At 38.7% G+C, this 20,577-nt stretch overlaps 1 protein-coding gene across 1 annotated transcript; it reads left to right on the top strand.

Moving 5' to 3' along the window:
- The first annotated feature begins 3,967 nt into the window (after positions 1 to 3,967).
- TTPA (alpha tocopherol transfer protein) lies at positions 3,968 to 20,289 on the top strand. The gene is made up of 5 exons (XM_066546929.1): positions 3,968 to 4,192; positions 11,564 to 11,717; positions 12,934 to 13,127; positions 16,272 to 16,382; positions 17,826 to 20,289. The coding sequence occupies exons 1-5, from the start codon at positions 3,998 to 4,000 to the stop codon at positions 17,997 to 17,999; spliced, it is 828 nt and encodes a 275-aa protein (XP_066403026.1). The 5' UTR covers positions 3,968 to 3,997; the 3' UTR covers positions 18,000 to 20,289.
- Positions 20,290 to 20,577: the final 288 nt, after the last annotated feature.

The raw sequence follows: 20,577 nt of genomic DNA, 5'->3' as shown, positions 1-20,577 counted from the left end.
TGTTAAGACAATACAAATTGCAGGTAGCATAGACCCATTTTTAATTCAGTATATGAAAGGAAAATTATGATAGCAGAGTAGGAGGAAGAGATGAGAGTTAAGGAACCTACACAAGTCTTTTCTCCCCTTATATAGAGTGTGATGCATATTATCACAGCCGTGTGACAGGGCTGGGTCTCTACCGAGTCCTTATTGCTTTCAGAACATGCTCAGACTTCGAGGGGATGTCCATAAACCTGGCAGTGAACAAGCATCACTTCTGCATCCAGTTTGGTGCAGATGATTCATACTCTTGCTACAGCAAGACAGCAGGAACAAAGACTTCATAGCTCAGTCAGTCCTTGAGTGACCCTGCCAGTTCCTGGCCTTCAATGTTTTTCATTATCTCATCACACACTGTGGATTGCAGTGTCTTACAGAGCAAAGTAGGTTTAGTTTAAGTAGAAGCTTGGGCTGTGCTTAAATTACATGTTTTTTAAAAACCAAGGTGGCTTTGCAAATAGTCTATTGTGGTGTAAAATGAAAGATAAGTTCTCTGCCATATACCTACCAGCTGAGACTGCTGAATTACACTACAGAGCAAGACTTTCAGAGGCTGTTACTAAGTCACTGAGTCACCAACCAACCTTGCTACACAGTATGTTACAAGCTTTTGGTCCAGTACAATAGAAAAAGGTTTGACATAGTTTCAAACAATGCTATCAGCACCAGTGAGTAGACAAACAGGAGTATGGGTCATGGAGAAATTAAGACAGAAAATCAGAAGGTATATACTGCAACCAGACCTGCTACACTTTAGGGTTTTAGTGAAAGGCTGACATCTACAGCACTACTATGCTGAAGTATTCTTACAGAATGGATTCAGAGAAGGGTGACACTCCTTTTTGTTCATTTACACTCATTTTTGCTGTACAAATGGTCACCCTTCAGATACAGTCATGAGCTCTCAATTCAATTTTGCTTAGCTTGAAAGATTTAACAATAATATTCCAGTTCCAAAGTACTTTACATGAAGAGATTCCTATGACAAGCTTGAAGTGATATGACTGTCTGCTCTGGATTTCACTGGAAGTTTGCTTGTACAGGACTATTGGTTTGGAGGGATTTTGGATTTTTTTTACCTGTACATAATAAATACCAGAGTGATAGATAATATTGTTTTTTCATGCACATGGAATGTCATGTCTCTCTAGTTAATAAATGTTATTGCAATTTGTACCAAATGCCTGTTCACCCTGGAATATGTGATAATCGTGAAGAATTAATACTTGTATTCTATTGGGAGTATGGGGTTACTTTGCTTTAGCTGGTGTGCACTTCTTTGACTAGATAGGAAAGAGGAAAGAGCAATCTGTTTGGAACCATAAATCGACTCTCCCAATATTTATCTTGATTTCCTGACTCACAAGTCTGCATTTATGTGTTTTAAATATGTGAATTCTTAGTAAAAAAAAAATCAAAGACCTGAAAATTAAACATTCCATGATGTTCATGTTTTCTGCATAAGTTTAAGCAAGTTAACTAGAACATAATTTATAGAGATGCAAACATCCCGCAACCATCAATGTCTGGAATTAAGTGTTCAGCATTTATGTGATCCTAATGAAACTTGAATATTAATGTTAACTTAAGTGCATGTGCATGAAAGACAAGGTCTTTCTATTTATCCATATCATTCACAGAAAAAAACATACAACTACTACTGTAGGATTTAAACTCAAAAACCTTTTACAGTGTTTATAGAATCTTGTAAAAGAAAGAAGCACAAGTGCATGTGTATGTTGCAGTCAATCTAAGACAGTTGCCTTCTTGCCTCTTGAGCACTTTTCATAGACCTGTTAAAGTATTATCCGGGTTTTACTTGGATGTAAATATTCTCTTGAAGGACTGCAAATTCCAGCTATCTGTTAAAAGTCATAGGGATATGCCAAAAGGAAACATCAAAGAGCTCCTGTCACATTTGCAAGTCTTTTTTATAAGAGTAATCATCCTGGTCCAAGGACACAAACAAGGCAAAGTTTACAAACGGCATAATTTATTTAAACAGAGCTTTCAGACACTTGAGCTCTTTTCCAGATGTAATTAAACAAAACAAAAACTTTACTTACAAGCTTCATCTTGCAACAGGTCTTAATTGCTCTGGTGAAGGGTCAAGTATACAACATGCTGGCACCTCTGAAGGAAGCCTTGATGATATCACATCTTCATTGTCAGAGAGCGGAGTTCTCATTAGTCTTACTAATGCAGCCTCATTTGAAGAATTTTCAACAAAACCCTGAAATTTACAGATATTTTTGTAACTGAGTCCTGAAGGAAATCATTGAAACTGCTTGTATAACTCACTTTGTTCATATATGACGCCAAAATCACAATATGAATTTTGTAGAAAAACGAGTTAGAAGCTATGAGTTGCTCAGCTCATCAGTCTAATGAAAAGTATCTGTATTCTCTTGCTCTTTTTGTTTTCACAGATGAAGCACTAAGTTGGGAGAATTCTGAGAAGGCAAAATAAGTGCTCAAAAATTATGAAGTGGTGTTTAAAATCACTGCATGAACTTTCTGTGATTTAGCTTTGTTTGTCTCCTACCACCCATGGTTGGGTTACACATTTGCATGCAAATCTTTCCCATGGAAGCTCTGCCCAGAAACAAAAGGAGTGTTTTTTTTTTTTAAAACTTGTTGTTAGTGTCTCCTCCATATTCTGTTCTCTCTGTTTCTTGCTGTATTTCCAGCTTGCTTTTTCTTCTTCTTCTTCCAGGGTAAGCCCACACTTCCTCACACCTCCTTGCCCAGATATCCACATCTAAATACTCTTGACTGCACACCCTTTTCCCAGTTTTTATCCTTTCCTCTAATACTTTCTCCCTGCAAGCTTGTATTCTCTATTCAGTCCCTTGAGTTTCTGCCTTTTTTTTCCTTTTTTTTTTTTGGGTGGGGGGAGGGGGGGCAGCAAAAAAAACCCACCCTCCCACTCTTTACCTAACTGCTTTTAGCTAGGCAGATGTTTTTTCACATTTGGAAAGCTGAGAGGGATACCTGTAGACACTTCAGTAGTGTATGAGTCCAAGACATGGTTAGATATTAACAAAATGCTGATCAAAAAGTAAGTATTAACTGTAGAAATCCAGAAAAGGGGAAAGTAATATGGAACAAAGCTTTGTAAACCTTTTACTAGACCTAAGCATGCCTTATTAATTGTATATTAGATGAAATAAGGCTTTTAGCATAAGTAGGCCAGAGAGATCTCAAAGGAAACCTAATACAAGGAAAAGGTGCTACTAAAAATACAAAATACAATAACAGCAATGAACTCTTTACCTTTCATAATCAAACTCACTGCTGGGCAGCAAAGTTAGACTAAGGCTGAATTCAATTTCACCACCCTTTCTCCTGGCTGAGTGAATATATTTTCATTACTGCATATTAACATTAAGGTTGAGGTGCTCCAAGGCAGTTTTGCACCAGCAGGGATTCCCACTTTACACTTCATTTCCTAGCTGCAATGAAGTTGCAGCATTTTACGATTTAGTATCTAAAGATGGATTATTTTTGCCAAAAAAAAAAAAAATTAAAAGGGGAAGCCACGACCCTCAGCACGTTCCAGGGGTCCGGGATGACCCCCCTGCGGCGGGCGCCGCGGGTCCCAGCGGCGGGGCTCTCCCTGCCCCGTGGGGCCGCCGCTCGCCCTCCAGAGGGAGCAGGTCCGGCTCACTTTTGGGGCTGGAAGAGAAAAACAGGAGATGGGTTTAAAGCGTAAAATGCTAAAAACCGGTCAAGTCCGTAAAAGTGGAAAAGACAAGCCCGGGAGGGGCAGGGCAGGGGAGGCGGCACACCTGCCGCTCCCTCAGCCGGGGCCCGGGAGGGCGCTCAGGGGTTAAGCCCCGCGGGGGCGGGGGCAGGAGCAGCCGGGCCGGGCCGGGCCCCGCCGCCGCCGCCGCCGCGCTCCCCTCAATGGGCCGGGGCCGGCGGCGGGGCTGAGCTCGGCCGTGCCGCGGGGATGTCGCAGGCTCCGCTGGGCGCAGGGCACCTCAATGACCTGCCCGACCACTCTCCGCGGGTGCGCGGCGCCGTGTCCGAGCTGCGGCGGCGGGCCGAGGCAGAGCCCGGCCAGCGCTGGCCGCAGCCCCTCTCCGATGCCTTCCTGGTGCGGTTCCTGCGCGCCCGAGACTTCCACCTGGACCTGGCCTGGAGGGTGAGGAGCGGCGGCGGCAGGTCCCGGTGCCCGGGGACGGGAGCAGCCGGGCTCGGGGAGCGCAGCCGCGGCTCGGGCTGTGGCTGCGGGTTTGGGCTGTGGGATGGGTCCGTGCCCTGCGCCGCCGGGTCGGGCGAGGCCGAGCGCGGAGTTCCAGGGTGTAACTAATAATTGCTTGTCACGCGTGTCCTCGGTGCGGCACGGAATCACTGTGCTGGCTCAGCGCGGTATCGGTGTGGTAACACAGGCTGTGGTAAGCGCGGTACAGTCACTCGCCGATACAGTAAGTGTGATAAGGTCACAGCTCCGATTAGGAAACAGTATCCTTCAAAGGACACCCTTGTCATGATTATCAGGCTCAGGTTACAAGCAGGCGTACTAGTTTCGCTACAGATTTATAATTACTCTAAAACGATGAGTATAAACTTCTTTTTGCTTGGAGTTTAGTCTTTTACAGCACTCCTTGCCGGCTTTAGTAAGTTGTGGTACTTTCCTGGCTCTTTGTATGCCTTTTTGCCACAGAGCACACATATTTTTAATATCTAAAGGCACAGATTGTTATCAGTTCGTTATGTTTTTAAATGAAAGATTGATAGCCGTTAAACCTTTGGAACAGAAAGTATTTCCAAATCCTCCCAGGGCAAAAGCTTTGATTCACATGTGCCAACTGAAAGCTGTGTTTCCATGGAATTTTTTGTTGTTTACACTGCATTGCCCAACAGACTTCACCTATTGGTTTCTTCACCTATTAGTTTCTGACTTCTCTGGACTGTAGATTTTCCAAGTTTACTCACCGTAAGAGATGATTGTTTGCATATGGATATGTTGCAGGATCAAGGTAGCTAAAAAAGGAAATTGAGAAATTGAATTAGGCTCTTAATCATAAATAGCTTTAAAAATTGTATCTTTGTTCTTTTCATTTTACTCATGACATTTGCATCGTAGCTTTAAACCTTTCCTCCTCAACAGAAGAACCGACGAGTCAAGTCAGATTCCTTTGGGTTTTATGTATCTTACTTATACTTGAAGTTCATTAGATTATTTATATCAAAGTTGTGCACTAGCCACTGTAGGACCGTGGTTTTTTGCCTTTCCAAACAAAAGCCATTTTTTTTCCTGTGTTCCATGGTTCCAAAATGCTTAAGGGGCTTAATAAGGACATATGGATTCCTGAATATCCACTCCTAATTGCATTGTAATTGGTTGCTGCTGGTAATCCTATAGACAGGACAGTTGCACTTCTGAATTTGACCTGTGTGGTTTTGCACTTTGATGGGATTGTGAGGTGTGTTAGGTAGGTAGGACTAATCTTTGGGAGTGTGGAATCTAGCAAGGTTTAGAGATGGAAGTCTATGAAGTAGCAAATTTCCTATGCTTCTCTTGGAAGTCAGCCCTCAACACTGGGGACCTCCTTTGAAAAAGCTGTCTTTTTAAAATCGCTTTAGATTTTCTGGGTCTCCACAGGCTGCTAAGTTTCTGAATTTCAAACCTTCCTTTGAATTAAGAGATTCGGATGTTCAAAACCAACCCATGTTTAATGTTTCTGTCTAGAATTTCAGTTCTCCAAGTGCTGTAGCCACTTGCACATAATCTTCTACATCCCAGCTGGCACCATTTTCTAGAATACTTCTCTTACAGTAAGGGAAGAATAACAGAAGCACCTTTTTTTTTTTCCCCCCACAGGAATGTATTTATTGCAATTGGTATATCAAGGCCAAAGAGAACTATTGTGCAAAAATCTCTCATGGTCCCAAGTTGTATATTCATCTAAGCCAAGTGTGACTTCACGCAGAAGTTATGTTAGTACTTCAGCCTAGGCAGAGCCCTCCTGCCATCAGTCCTGAGAGTGGCTTTTCCCTCTTGTCCTGATCTGATGTTGCCTCTTGGTGTGGATTTCAGGCCAATAAGATTCTCTATGCCCACTGAGCTTCCATGTACTACTGCATAGTATTTGTAGAGCAGCTATGGGATAATCAAAGTTAATGGCCCTGTCAATGCATATAAGCAAAGGTTGTCCAGCATCTTAGTACAGGCTTATACTTAGCCTTAACTATAAATCAAGAGTCTGGCACCTGACCAGACTGGTTTTTTTGATGCATTTCTGGTTAATAATTGACACAGATTTATCTGATTTCAGTTATCAAAATTTGGAAATGCTTCAGAAAAGAATAGTAAGGTAGATTGTGTGAAGACATTCCATTTCTAAATCCTTTATGGTGACTCATAACAGCATTTTTTTCCATTTTTCCAATGGCAATTCCAGACTTGCTTTTAATGATATATCGATATCTCTCATGCTAGAAGAAAATCCAGCGCTGAAACAGGTATCCGGAATTGAAGGACTTGAAGAAGAGATAAAACTGTCTTAATTTCTTGAAGACAGTGATCATTCAGTTAAGCTCAGTAACAGACTATTCTCACAGAATCACAGAATATATTGAGTTGGAAGGGACCTACAGGGATCATTCAAGTTCAGCTCCTGGCCCTGCACAGACACCCTGTCAGAGAGTCACACTGTGTGCCTGAGAGCATTGTCCAAATGCCTCTTGAACTCTGCCAGGCTTGGTGCTGTGACCACGTCCCTGGGGAGCCTGTTCCAGTGCCCAGCCATTCTCTGGGTGAAGAACCTTTTTCTAATACCCAGCCTAAACTCCCCCTGACACAACTTCAGGCCATTCCCTCATGTTTTGTCACTGGTCACCACAGAGATCAGTGTCTGCCCCTTTTTGAATGTACCAGCTGTGTGTGTATGGTTGACTTTGCTGTTATCACCAAAACCACTCTCACTTGGATTCACTAGGGATATGTGAAATCTGGAGAACTAGCATCTCCTTTTGGACATAAATGTTTCTTCCTGTTTTATTATGCATTGCATCCTATAACTCTTGTATAGGACTGACTCTCAGAGACTTTGGAATGCAGTCTTTTTGTACCTGAAATACTTTATACTCTGGGGAACAGAAGAAAAGTGTTTGGCATTGAAATTATGCAGAGGGTTTTCATAACATACTATTGTAAGCATCACTTTTGTGGCACTGAAAACTCTCTAAATATCTAGGATCCTTTTAGGAGTTCTGGTTGATACCAAGGTGTATAGCCAGACTTTGGTTTTGCATTTGACTTGTGGAGGAATGAGGATTTCCTGGTGCATTCTGCTGCAAGGAAGTCACTTAGGATGACTATGCTGTACAAGAAGTGTTGTTTTCTCTAGTGTCAAACACACTGCTGAGTCTCAGACATCATCCCTGAGGATCTTCACATCATTCAAACATAAATGTTAAGTTGAAATCAGTTACTTGGCTGCTTTTCTTCTATCAATACCGAGGAATTCCTTGAAAAGGATGGAAGAGCCCTTATAAGCTCTCTGAGCTGACCCTTGAGGAAACACAAATCAGTCAGCCAGGCTTCCCTTTGTGCTAAGCCAGCACGTGCCAGTCTTTTTCCAGTGACAAGGAAGTAATGCACAAAGAATTAGGAAAGTTCTGTGTCTCTATAAAATATTTTAATTTTTTTGTCTGTGTATACTGTATGTTTAAATTCTGGGTACATTTGTACAGGCATATATAAAAAGCAATATAAAATACATATGTGTAAAGGTTTGTATTCTGAAATTTGAGCTATGGTTTCTCCTGCAAAGAATGCCAGTAAAAACACTTTTTCCCCAAGTATTGTGTGCATTTTTACAACTTCTGACACAACAGAGGCCTAATTCTGCCTATCAACCACATTACTATAACTAAATAATTATTAATCAAGAAAAATATAATTAATTTACATATATAGATACATTTGTTTCTCTAACAAGCACAATGTGTTCTAGTTCTTTTGCTTCTAAGTAAAGTACCAAGTTAACTTTTGTTTGTAGGATCTGGATCTTGGTTTAATTGATAACTTTGTAATCTCTAATGTTCAGAAATCTGGAACTATCCCCAACAAACATCAGGGGAAAAAACATCTTAATTAATGCTGAACTAGACACACTGGAGTTTTTCATCCAGCTTTCCCCCCCTTTATCAAGTTATCTTGCATCTATTTTGAGATGCTGAGCAGATGCTAAGTAGGTTATTCCATTTGCAAACACAGATAATTATACATTGAGATGTTTTTCTTGTGTTGTTAAGTGCGTGAGCCATTTTCTATACAGGGTAATGAATGTGTCTGTTTTTCTTGAGATTAGGTTGTTTCATCTATATCCAAACTGATTGTTATATGCAACATTTATGTTTTACCCTGCTGAAAAAGAATCTTACTTGAAAAAAATTTTACATGAATTTCTGTGCTTAACCAGTGTAAAACTAGAAAACCACTAAATCACTGCTAGTGTTTGAATTCCTTTATATGTTTAAGGATTACTCTTTTAAGTGGCCATGTGAGACTTGACTATCTCCAGCTGTAAGAAAGGAGTTTGCTTATATAAATAAAAATTTACAGAATATCTGCCAAAACTAGCTGTAGATTCCATTGAATATTCTCTAATGCTGATCTTTACTTCAGACTTAAATAATTTTAGGTAATTAAATTAGGTCTTCAAAATCTGAGAACTCTTCAGCACTTTGTGATTTTCTTGCCAAGGGAAGCATGTTTTAGAGTTATCCAAGTTACGTGTCTGAAAGGTGCACCACTTACTTGTGTCATGGAGAGTGTCAGAAGTATTCCAACCATATATTTTCTCCTTAATGGGTGTGCAAGTAGGTTAACTATGCCTTCTGTAAGGATCTTGAGTGAATCACAAGCTGAAAATGCCACTCTCTTTCTTCCAAAGTCCAAGAACTTAAATCCTTGTTTCCAACTTAGAAAATGTAAATATCATGAAAATGAGGAGCTATCTGCATTGACTAGACAGGATTATATAGGGTAATGAATTAATGTGTCATTTTTATTCTCATCTTAGATTTGTCAGGGAGTTTTTCAAAGAGGTGTTTATATATCTTCATGATGTTGTGGTACCACAGATTTTAGAAGAAAAGTGGCAAATTACAAAGTGACAGATGTTTGCATAGTTGTTTTCAGGGTGGTTTTGTATTTTGCTGCTATTTCAGAGTCTGTTTTGGAAAGAGCAAGGAAGAAACATGTTGACATTGCTGTCTGGCACAAAGCAGTTGGGATTGCTCAAACATTGCCCTTTGTAGACAGACAGTCAAGTGCTGACAGAATGAGATAATCAGAGTACCTCAACAGGCCTATCTTTGCAATTGTAGTGAACTGTTCCACAAATTAACTTACTTTACCTACTTCCTCCCTCTTTCCTTCACCTTGTTTGTTTGTTAGTTTTAAACTTAAAATAAAAAACCTAGGCTAAAACTGATTGAATGCAGTCAAGAGACTTCTAATAAAATTCTCCTAATGGTTAAATGTTTCTTTCTATGGTGATGGTTTAGGATGAGGCTTTTATCTGTTTTTTTTTTTCACTGACAAATCAAGTGGGATTCTAGCATGGTATATAATTTTTTTTTTATTTTTTGGATCTAAATATGTATTTTTAGGCTCTATTTCCTTAAAAATATAGCTATTTTCTAATCAGTGTACCTTGCATTTTTATGTAAATTTTGCTGATAAACAATAATGTTTTATAAATAGTTTCCTCATGGCAATTCACTTGAGAGACTTTCAAAATCATTCAACCTTAATCTGAGCAGAAAAGCATTAAGCTGAAGAAAAAGTATGTTTTATGTAAAATGATACAAGAGGGAAGGGTAGCATTAATTATCTGACATGAGCATGCTGTGAGCTACAGGATGCTGAGTTCCAGGTCTCCCTCTAAGAGTCTGTGGGGATTAATTCAATTTTACTGAAGTTCCTTCTGATCATTCTCCCAATGAAAATACTGAAGAAAATTATACTTGCATGGATACAAGAAATTTTTAATTTTTTTACAGTTATATTCTATTAGTTGGACCTGACAGCTCTTTTAACTTTAGTATTTCTGTTGCAAAATATAGAGTAATTGATAAAGGAAAAAAAAATTTCTGTTAATACAAATTATAGCAAATAAAAGACTTTTGATTGATGTTTTCAGTGTAGTGAACACAATTTGTGAAACTGTGCTGAGAATCAGATTGGCTTTTCCTGTTTGATGAAATATAGAAGCAATTTTAAAAGCTAGGCTGTGCATGCCACCTTTAAGATTTAAAGCTACATTTTGGTTTTCCATGAAACAAGGTACTGAAAAATTCTGGTTCTCAGCTACTTTGAAGGTCTTGGGTTAGACCTCTAAGTCAGAGCCATTGAGGAAATTAAAACAAAATATGAATTACTTGTAATAGCTATCTCTCTACTTTCCAAGCTTAGTGATAACCTTAGCAGAGGTGATACAGCAGAGGCAAATTTTAGTTGATGAGCAGAGAGGAAGCATTTTAGAAGACAGTCTTGCATAGCTTCCTACTTATGCACAATGTCTTAAATAAATTTTAGTTGCAGGGCATAGTTCATTTTCCCCACAACCACTTAGTTAATATTAAAGGAGAGAAGTAATTAGACTTGGAAGTTAGAACTACTGCATTACCAACATAATTTTTCACGATTCATCTCTAAGATGACCTTTCACAGTGCTGCCTGTAATTCCTCAACACAGATGTTATCTCACAAAGGAACACCTTTAATTGCCTCTTCCTTAGCACTAGTCCATGGCCTTTCAATACACAGCTCTTCCTGTAGAAATGCTGGTTATGGTGCTGCCTCCCAGCCTTGAGAACCAGGCTGACCAAGTCCCTGGCAACAGACACAATCTCTGTTTTAACCTGACAGGATCTCATTATTTCCACTCTGTGAGAGGGAAATTGTCAAATGTGTAATGGACCCACTACTGTGTTGTATTGTCTCATTTCAGAGGGGTAGAAGAGACCTCAAAAATGTTTTGGGGTATGCTGATGAGCATAACTGTTTCAAATAGTAAACTGGAATTACTGATGACTGCGTAAAAAATAGGGAGGGTGGGAGAGAGTGAGTGAAAGAGAATGTTCCTCCATAAAATTTTGCACATCTAAATTTAAAAAATCCTGAAGGAGTCTGATGAAGTAGCAAAATGAACAATCCTAAAGGATTGTTAGCAGAAAAAAATTTGGTTTAGATGCATTTTACATAGAAACTACAGGGTTATTGTACATCCAGTTTTCTTTCTGACGCAAAACGACAACTGCAGTCCATTAATGATTTCACTGGTTCTAAATTCATCATGGCAATTTACTTACTTAGTTGATCCAGTATAGCAACCTTCTGTTTCTAGGAGTGATTTGATTAAAATATACAATTAAATTATAGCTAATTTAGGGAATTAAACCTGACTGTGACCACATTTGGAAAATATATTTTTAACTGTGCTCCTCCTATAATAGCTGATGCTTACCTGACATCCACATTAAATTTTTTTTCCAGTTATTGAAGAATTATCAGAAGTGGAGAATTGAATGCCCAGAAATAAGTGCAGATTTACAACCATCCTCTGTTCTTGGTCTTTTGCAAGCTGGCTATCATGGAGTCCTACGGTCAAGAGACCCACATGGAAGCAAAGTTCTAATATACAGAATTGGTGAGTGACAAAATTGCTTGGAACAGTTTCACACCTGATTCTGACACTGAAGTTTTTGGCCTTTCTTTGTTTGCTTTGTTTCATTTTGTGGTTTATTTTTTTAATTATCACCATTTCAGCAGCAAATCAAAAATATTTTATGGGTACAACTGCAGGGGTTGATAAAACTAGATCATATCAGAATATCTTAACAAGAATGGTAATATGGTTATGTTCCTTGCTAGAAATGCATTTATGTTAATATAAAGGTGAATTTACTGAGCTATAACAATTAAATAATTTTACTTATATATTGGTATTGCTAAAGCTGTACAATCCCTTATGAAGAACCTAATTTTCTTTACAGTGAAATTATTGTTGCATCAAAAGAATCTTGAAGGTTAAAACTTGTAAGATTATGTGGGTTTTTTGGCTCTGAGTGTCCCAAAAATCATTTGCTTTCATGTAAATTGTCAAAGCCATAGGCTAAGACTGTGGTACTGATGCAGATGCAGCATGGAGTCAGGAGAACACAAACAAAGGTGTACACCTTGTCATATATCAACATTTAGTTTAGGCTGGGATGATCACCAGCCTTTCATTGTTTACTTGTAGCCAAAGAGCCCTAGCAAACAACACTTGGAAAATGCTTGATGCAACTCCTAAAAGTATTTTCAAAAAGTACATAGTTAAATGAGCACCATGTCTCTTTATGTTTGTTTTGGACAGAGGCTTTATTTTTGCCAACTTTCAAAGAACTGTCTTATTATCATCTGGTCTGGTAGGCAGTTGTGCCCCCTAAAGCTTTCATCTAGGGTTAAGGCTCATCCTTAGAGGAATGCAATTTTTCGCTCAGGCCTCAGAAAAAAAAAAGTGAGATTCACTGAGTTGTGCCAGAAAATGACAGTGCTGAAAAGCAATTCTATTAATTGATTGGACTGATGATCTGCAGCTTCTGCTAGCATGAGTGTTACTGAATTGTACCTTCTACTGGGTCTGTGGCCATAGGTAGAGCATGCTGCATTATGTGGCACCATCTACTAAAAGAGCATCAAAGATGAATGAGAGAGCAGGTACCCAAATTAACTTCTGCACTGGCAAAACAGTTTATTTCAGGAACTTTGTTCTTGCTGATTAATTCTTTTTCCTGAGAAGCACATTAGAAGCCATAGGAAGAAAAAGTGCAGGTGTATGGGGTTTTCTCATGGTAATGCAGGGTAATCTATCTTCTCCTCAGGACAATGGGATCCCAGTTTGTTTACAGCATATGATGTGTTTCGTGTAAGTCTCATCACATCTGAGCTCATTGTAAAGGAGATCGAGACTCAGCGAAATGGAGTCAAGGCCATCTTTGACCTTCAAGGGTGGAGATTTGCTCATGCTTTTCAAATCAGCCCAGCAGTGGCCAAGAAAATTGCTGCTGTTCTCACAGTAAGTATGACATAATGCTTTGTATGGCATAGCTTCTTTGCTATGATTTCCAATTTTTCATCTCTTCCAAGCTATAATAAATTTTCTTTCTGTAGGCATTCTCAGACTATGCAATTTAGAGGAACAAAATCCTAAATCAATTACAAGTTGTGCTTGATTTTACCTAAATTTTATTCTTCTATACTGGTTAATGTCCTCTAACTTCTGCTATTTTATAAGAACTCCACCAACCTGTTACAACACAAGAATTTCATGACTGAAGGAGCAGATGAAGCTCAGTTTTGGAAGGATCTCTGTTTGTTATCCTTTTTCATCTCTTCTCTTCCATTCTTTTGTGCATTATCTCAATATTTAAAACATTTATTCCTGTCTCAGAGAATATTAAAAATAGCCTGCACTGTGAGCAATTAAGATCAAGACACTCCTAACTTGTTACCAGTATGGATGATGCTTATGTGATCATCCATGTGCTAACAACAGAATCTGTTATATTTATGTTCTGCTTGCTTTCTTCCCCACAACATGAGCATTGTTTTGTGCAAATCACTGTTACCTCACTTCCTGTTTTTCACAAAACTTGTCAGGACTTTACTGTCTTTAAGGCTTATTCCTTTCTGCCAAATTCAGTTGAACTTTGCCACTGGATTTGAGAGAGAAAAAAATTAAGTAAAAAGGGGGCAGAGAATTGACCGCAAGCTGCAGTTTAGTCCTATAATCATATTTTCCTTCAGAAGGTACGTTGAAAGTCAGTTATAATAAAACTGTTAGCCTGTGATGTGGAAATGAGCCAGGGAGATAATCTCTTGCTGTGATTCGGTAGGGTTCATATCTGAGATTCGATCAAAGCTTAGTCATTGAATTAATATCACCAGAACTTCAGATGTTCTTCCTTTCTGATATCTACTGTAAAACTTTATTGAAACCATTAGGTATTCCGAACTTTGCACGTCTAGAATAAGAACTCCTGGTGTTATGCAATCTTGGGCCAGTTCTCATTAAAACAGGACTAGTGAGAGTGTTTCGGTTGATTTCTGAGGTAGTAAACATATTGCTGGTAATTTTTTAACCTTGAAATAGAGCAGAAAGGAGGCAGAATAGGATTTGCAAGTACATCTAAAAGTTTCAATCCATTATCTCAAAGCAGGAAATTCTTTGACTATGATGTTTCCATCTTGACCTATTTCTGATTTTTTCAAAATTCTACATGTTTATTCTAGCTATGGAAAAGGAAAATTAAAAAATGTGTGTTTCCAGTGTTCTTTTCTAAGAAGAAAAAGAATTTTAATTTTTTTTGTCCCCTGATTCCTTTCCTCACTTTTAACTGGGTTTTTAAATTTTATCCAGAGATTATATTAGTGTTGTTCAATATCATTTAATCATAGAATATGTTAAGTTGGAAGGTACTCATCAGAATCATCAAGACCAACTCCTGGCCCTATGCAGGACACCCTAAGAGACACACCATGTGGCTGAGAGCATTGTCCAAACACTTCTTGAACTCTTGTCAGGCTTGAAGCTGTGACCACTTCCCTGGGGAGCCTGTTCCAGTGCTCAACCACCCTCTTGGTTAAGAACTTTTTCCTCATATCCAATATAAGCCTCCTCTGACACAACTTCGAGCCATTCCCTTAGGTCCTGTCTCTGGTCAGGACAGTGAAGAAATCTTCCCTTCCTCTTCCTCTCACAAGGAAATTGCAGACTGCGATGAGGTTTCCTCCTCAGTCTGCTTTTCTCCAGGCTGACCAGACCAAGTGACCTCAGCCACTCCTCACACTGCTTCGCCTCCAGGCTCTCACCATCCTCCTGGCCCTCATTTGAAGCTCTCTAATAGCTTAATGTCTTTTTTATATTTTGGTGCCCAAAACTGCACACAGTATTCAAGGTGAGGCAGCCTCAGTGCAGAGCAGAGCAGGACAATGCCCTCCTTTGCCCAGCTGGACATGCTGTGCCTGATGCACCCCAGGACATGCTTAATGCACTCCAGAATATGCTTATAAGTAAAGAAACCTTAGTTTTAAACCAGTATTTTACTCAAGAAATGTGTCTTGCAAATTACTATACTGTATTAAGAACCAGAAGTTAATAGAAAGGAAGTATGTACTAAGGAATGGAAAGCATAATACGGATAATAAGTGGCATTATCTTGAAAAATCTGATATCCCTGCAGAAAACTGTTTTGTGAAAATCATGATAGTAGACTTTAAGTATATGATAACCCATAATAACATTAAGTGAAGATACAAGCTGATAATTTTAAGGTCTTTATCATATGTTATATCGAGAAGGAGTGGCACTAAAGAAATGTGTTAGCTTTGGGTTTTTCCTTCCTTAGAACTATTGAACTAGTGAGGAGATGTGTTTGTGAGAAGTACCATTTTTATAAGCAGAAAACATCTCAGAGGTAGAAGCAGGTGGGATGTGAAGGGAAGCTGTACTTTCCCCATTGCACAAAGCTTATTTTGAGCACTGCCATATTTTCTTTTAAATTTCAAAGATCTGGAACTTTTAAATGAATGCAATTAGAATCCAAGCTGGTTTATATTATAAAGGCTGTATAGCAGATATTTTTTTTCAATTTCATTAAAACAGTAATCTTGTTGTAAGGCTGAACTTCTGTCTTGGCCAAATTCCTAGTAATTTCAAGGCTTATCTCTAAACTATAAATTTAATTTATTTAACTTTAAATTAGTTTTCAATAGTTTATATATATATTTATGTATTATCCTTCAGGCTGTAAATTGCCAATAAAAACATATAGCTAGATAGCATTTTGTAAATTAGTAGCAGAATCTTGTGAAAAATTGTACTTTAGAAGAAAGGCTGAGCACAAAGTTTGTGCACAATATTTATGTGCAATTTGGTGATAGTTTTTTTTTTTTTATTTTCTGTTTGTTTTTAATATTCAATCTCACCTCCTGCTAAGATGAAAAAAACGGTGAGATTTTGCCCTCTGATGGGAGGAGCAAGATATGATTTTTCTAAATGTTGTTCTTAATTTACACTGCTAGAAAATGCAGGAGTTGGCAGGTCAGAAGAAATACTTTAACCTATGAACTAGACAATTTTTACAGGCCTGTGCTTAGTAATAGAAGTGTTTCAATAATGTTTTCTTTTTCTTATTCTGTTTTCCATGTATGCTGACAGGATTCCTTTCCACTGAAAGTTCGAGGTATCCACTTGATTAATGAGCCTTTATTCTTCCACCCAGTCTTCGCTCTAATTAAGCCTTTTCTCACTGAAAAAATAAAGCAACGGGTGAGTGCACGCAAATATTTCTTTCTGCCACAAAACCCTTATATGACAATCTGCAGCACTTTCCTTAGGCTCTATTACTCCTGAGTACTGAAGAGCATAAATAATTTTTGTTTGTTAGTGCCATACAGACATCCAGAATCTAACAGTAAAGCATTTGCAGTTATTATTAACATGAGCGTTGCAAGTGGTGCTGTTATCACTACTCTGAAGAGAAAAAACAGCAACACAAAGAGGTTAAATAATTTGCTTGAGATAACATAACAATTCTTCTGCAGAACTAGAAAGAAATAGGTCCTGGATTTCCCAGCACTCTGCATACAAATGATAGAGAAAAACGATCACTGAGCAGTGTTTTATGGTCCAAGCTGTGCAGAATTAGTAGAAAACAACTGTTTAGCTCTGACAGACCTCCAGATTTATGCATCAAAAATTGGTCAGACCTAATTTCTAATTTTTTTTCCAAATAGCTCCTTAGTTGCTTTAAATAGTTTTGCAGTTAGAGATCTGCAAATAGATTTGTATTTGGATGCAAAAGCATGCCAAGGACTATGGTTTGTTGCAGCATAGGAAGGATATTGGAGTTTTCAGCTGGCACAAAAGTGAAGTGGTAACAGCAGGACTAAGGTACAAAATAAGCAGCTCTGCCTATTGTTGTTCTGATTCTAAAGCCTCCTTTTGGTTATTTTTTGGTTTGGATTTTGGTTATTTGCATTAGCCAGTGAATGCCAGGACAGTAAATCCTAGAAAAGTATCAGACTGGAAGTAATGAACAAGGCTTCAAAATAGCTACAATAAAGCAAGAGGAGAAGAACCAAACCTACAGTATTGAAAGAGTTAAAGTGGAGCAGTAGTCCAGAATCCGGTTCCAGTTAGAACTGAATGATAAGGACTGATATATAGATTCTGTTGAGTATCTTCCTTGACACCTGTCTGAACCTACATACATACTACATAATCTTGTTTTTAAATACATGTGGCAGGACCAGATAGTAATGGCCATGAGCCAGACAGGGCTCTTTTCTTAGAAATTACTGAAGGGGAAGTACAAGATATCATGACAAAACAAATAACCGGTATTCCCGTGGTTTAGCTCAGTTTAGCAGTTTGGATGTAGTGCGTACTCTCACCAGCGTTGCTAAGCCAGTCTGGAACAAGTGTGTAGTTAGTTTTGGCTCCAGTGCTCACAGCTACATAAAATGCAGTTCTCAGGTCGTAGTCCATCCTTCACCAGCCTTCAGATTCAGAGGAGGACAGAATTTGAGTACCTAGGGGAAACTCACAAGGGTAGTTCCACCTTTTTAAGAATTAATTATGAACAAATACACTTCTTTAGTTAAACCAAGCTGGTGGATTCAGCTCTTGCACTGAGATGCTTTGCTGCCTGTTCTCACTCAATAGTCTAGCATTCATACCCAAGTAAATGCTTTTAATATTTTGGTTTAGGTATACTTGCATGGAAATAACTACTTGCAAAGTCTGACCGAACACTTCCCCATCAGCATTCTCCCACAGGAATATGGGGGGGAGGAAGTCTCCATTGAAGAGCTGGCCAAGGATTGGACTGACTTCATAATGGCATCTTCAGATTATCTTCAGAGCATTTCTCTGGTTGCCTAGGAATAATCTTAATACAGTATTTTCTCAATTCTTGAACACTGGAATTGGAAATAAGTTTAATATGTAAATTTCCATTGTGAATGAAACCGGTATGTCTTTGCAGGGCACTCACTGAATGTTGTATTGGCTGCGCTTTTGTACTAACTGGAGTCTATCAGTTTGTATGTCTGAAGAGATTAATGAATTTTACATGTTTGTCACACTGTTTGTTATTGAGTAACTTGTATGCCAGAAAGCTGAAGAGTGCATTGGCTATCAGATTGATACTGCTGCTGTTAGGTCTTTGGAGACAACTCATCTGTAATAATGTAGTCCAGAACCCTACACTTAGCTCTTGTATCTTGGCTTGTCAAGACAATACAAAACAAAGAATAGACTGTGCATATGGTAGTTTGTTGCAGAAATAAGACTACAGGGCTCATTTACAAGCAGGGAAGAGGCTGCTTTTTGGAGTGATTCTCAGGGAAAAAAATGCTGTTTTGTTAGTTTGTATCAAATTGAAAATTAGTGTGTCTTCCCTTTTTGTCCTAATTAACAGAGTAATCTTCAAGTTTTATAGAAAAACACCACGTACATATTCCTCAAAGAACAGTGTGCATCAGAGGGAGGAACTGGTAAAAGAGTCATAACAACCTTGAAAATTCTTATTTTCTTTCTTCAAAGTGATACTGTCTATGGACAAGTATAAGCAACTCAGATTATTATCCTTTAATCCCCCATGTAGAGGACTACAGAAATCAAGAGTTTTCAGCTGTTTGCATTATCTGTTTGTTTCAGAGGGTAAAGTAGGTTATCCTTTGCAGATCTGAGCTTTAGAAATATCTGTTGTATGTTTTAAGGACGCTTTGAGGTCACTTTGGACCTCAGCATGGGAGATGCTTGGTATCATCATTTTATTTTCAGTACAGTAACTGTTCTTAACTCTGTTTTGTTTTTGCATAAGCACTACGTATTTAAGCATTCCAAATGAATTTTCCTATGAATCCATAAAAATGCTTTTATCTCAGGTAGTTAGAAATTGTAACTTCAGTTATTTTGTAATCTTTAGGACATTGGAATGGTATATCGGCATAGGGAAGAGAAATGAAACTATCCTATTATATTAGAAATGCCTTACTTTAGATTCTAATTAGTAAGGCATTATTGCAAGAGTCATTGGAAACTATTTTTATTAGCAAGAGGAACATCTATGAAAGACCCCTTAGAGTACTTGTTGGTTGTAGTTTCTTCTGCTGTGGTAAGATCAATGCTAGAAATTCTTTCAAAACTGACAACAAGCTTTTTTTTTTTCCTTCCAATTTCCAAATTTCCTGAAGTGCCTTTTTAATTTTTCTCTTTCAAAATATTTTTATATGGGGCTAAATTTAAAGAAACCTTATTCAGATACATGATTATATGAAAATGTATTTGATATATATTTCTTTTTCTCAGATTTTGTGATACTATTTTGTGATACACTGTTTTGTGATACAAAAAGCTCCTTAAATAGAGTAGTTCAATGAACTGCAAATTCTTCTTTATAAGAAAATAGACCAAGTAGTCAGCTATCTGGCAATTGTTCAAGTGTATAACTCAAGTTCCAAATAATTTACCAGTTGGAGACCCAAAGCTATTGTCTTAATATTACAGTCCTTCAATTTTAATCTGTGAATGTAAACTGCACAAAGGAATGAACCATGTTTCAGTGAACAAGAAAATTTAAACTTTTCCTATGAAACCAATTTCTGATTGCTACTGGTTTATGTAGCAGAAACCTCATTTGATTGCATATGTATATGCATATTTAGCTGGGGCTCTTTGATCTTTATTTGGACTTCACCAGCTCTATGCATATAAAGTCCTAAATGTCTTCAAAAATACCCCGATCCTGTTATTAAGTAGTAGCATGTTTGCCTAACTCAGCAATTAGAGCACTGAGTGCAGTTATTTTTTCCTGAACTGTTAATTATTTTTTAATGTTTACATATTATATAGGAGGTGGGAACTCTTAATTGCCATTGTTGCTAATAATAGGGACACGCTATAATTGGAACATTTGCATAATGGATAGTGAATATATTGGTATGATGTGCGGTGGTGTTGCAGCTGTTAGCAGCAGCCAACAAAACAAAGGTCCCTAAGTACATTATTCTTTATAAACATCGGGAGTGCCTCTAAAAAAAATAAAGTTCCTGTTAAACGGTATAAATATAATTTACTACTGACTGTAAGCACGATGTAATGCCCAATTTTTAACGTTTTCTTCTCTGTATTAACATACGTTTAAATTAATAAACCCTTTCTGGTTGGACCAGCCTCGTCTGTCACGGATACGAGCGTCGCTTTGGCAGGGATGGGGGCGGCCGCGGGTGCTGCCTGCGGCGGGGCTGGGCCCGCGGCCGGGACTGCATTTCCCAGCGAGCCGCGCAGGGCGGGCCGGCGGCTGCGTGCGCAGGGCGGGCGCCCAGCCCAGCCCAGCCCAGCCCAGCCCAGCCCAGCCCAGCCCAGCCGGCAGCCGTGCCCGGCGGCGAGCCGTGCCGTGCCGTGCTCCGAGCCGAGCCGTGCCCCGAGCCGAGCCGTGCCGTGCCGGGAGCCGTTG

The sequence above is a fragment of the Molothrus aeneus genome, chromosome 1 (assembly GCF_037042795.1).
Source record: "Molothrus aeneus isolate 106 chromosome 1, BPBGC_Maene_1.0, whole genome shotgun sequence".
Lineage (NCBI taxonomy): Eukaryota > Metazoa > Chordata > Aves > Passeriformes > Icteridae > Molothrus > Molothrus aeneus.
The sequence above is the reverse complement of the archived record's forward strand: the minus strand, read 5'-3'. Positions and strand labels throughout refer to the sequence as shown.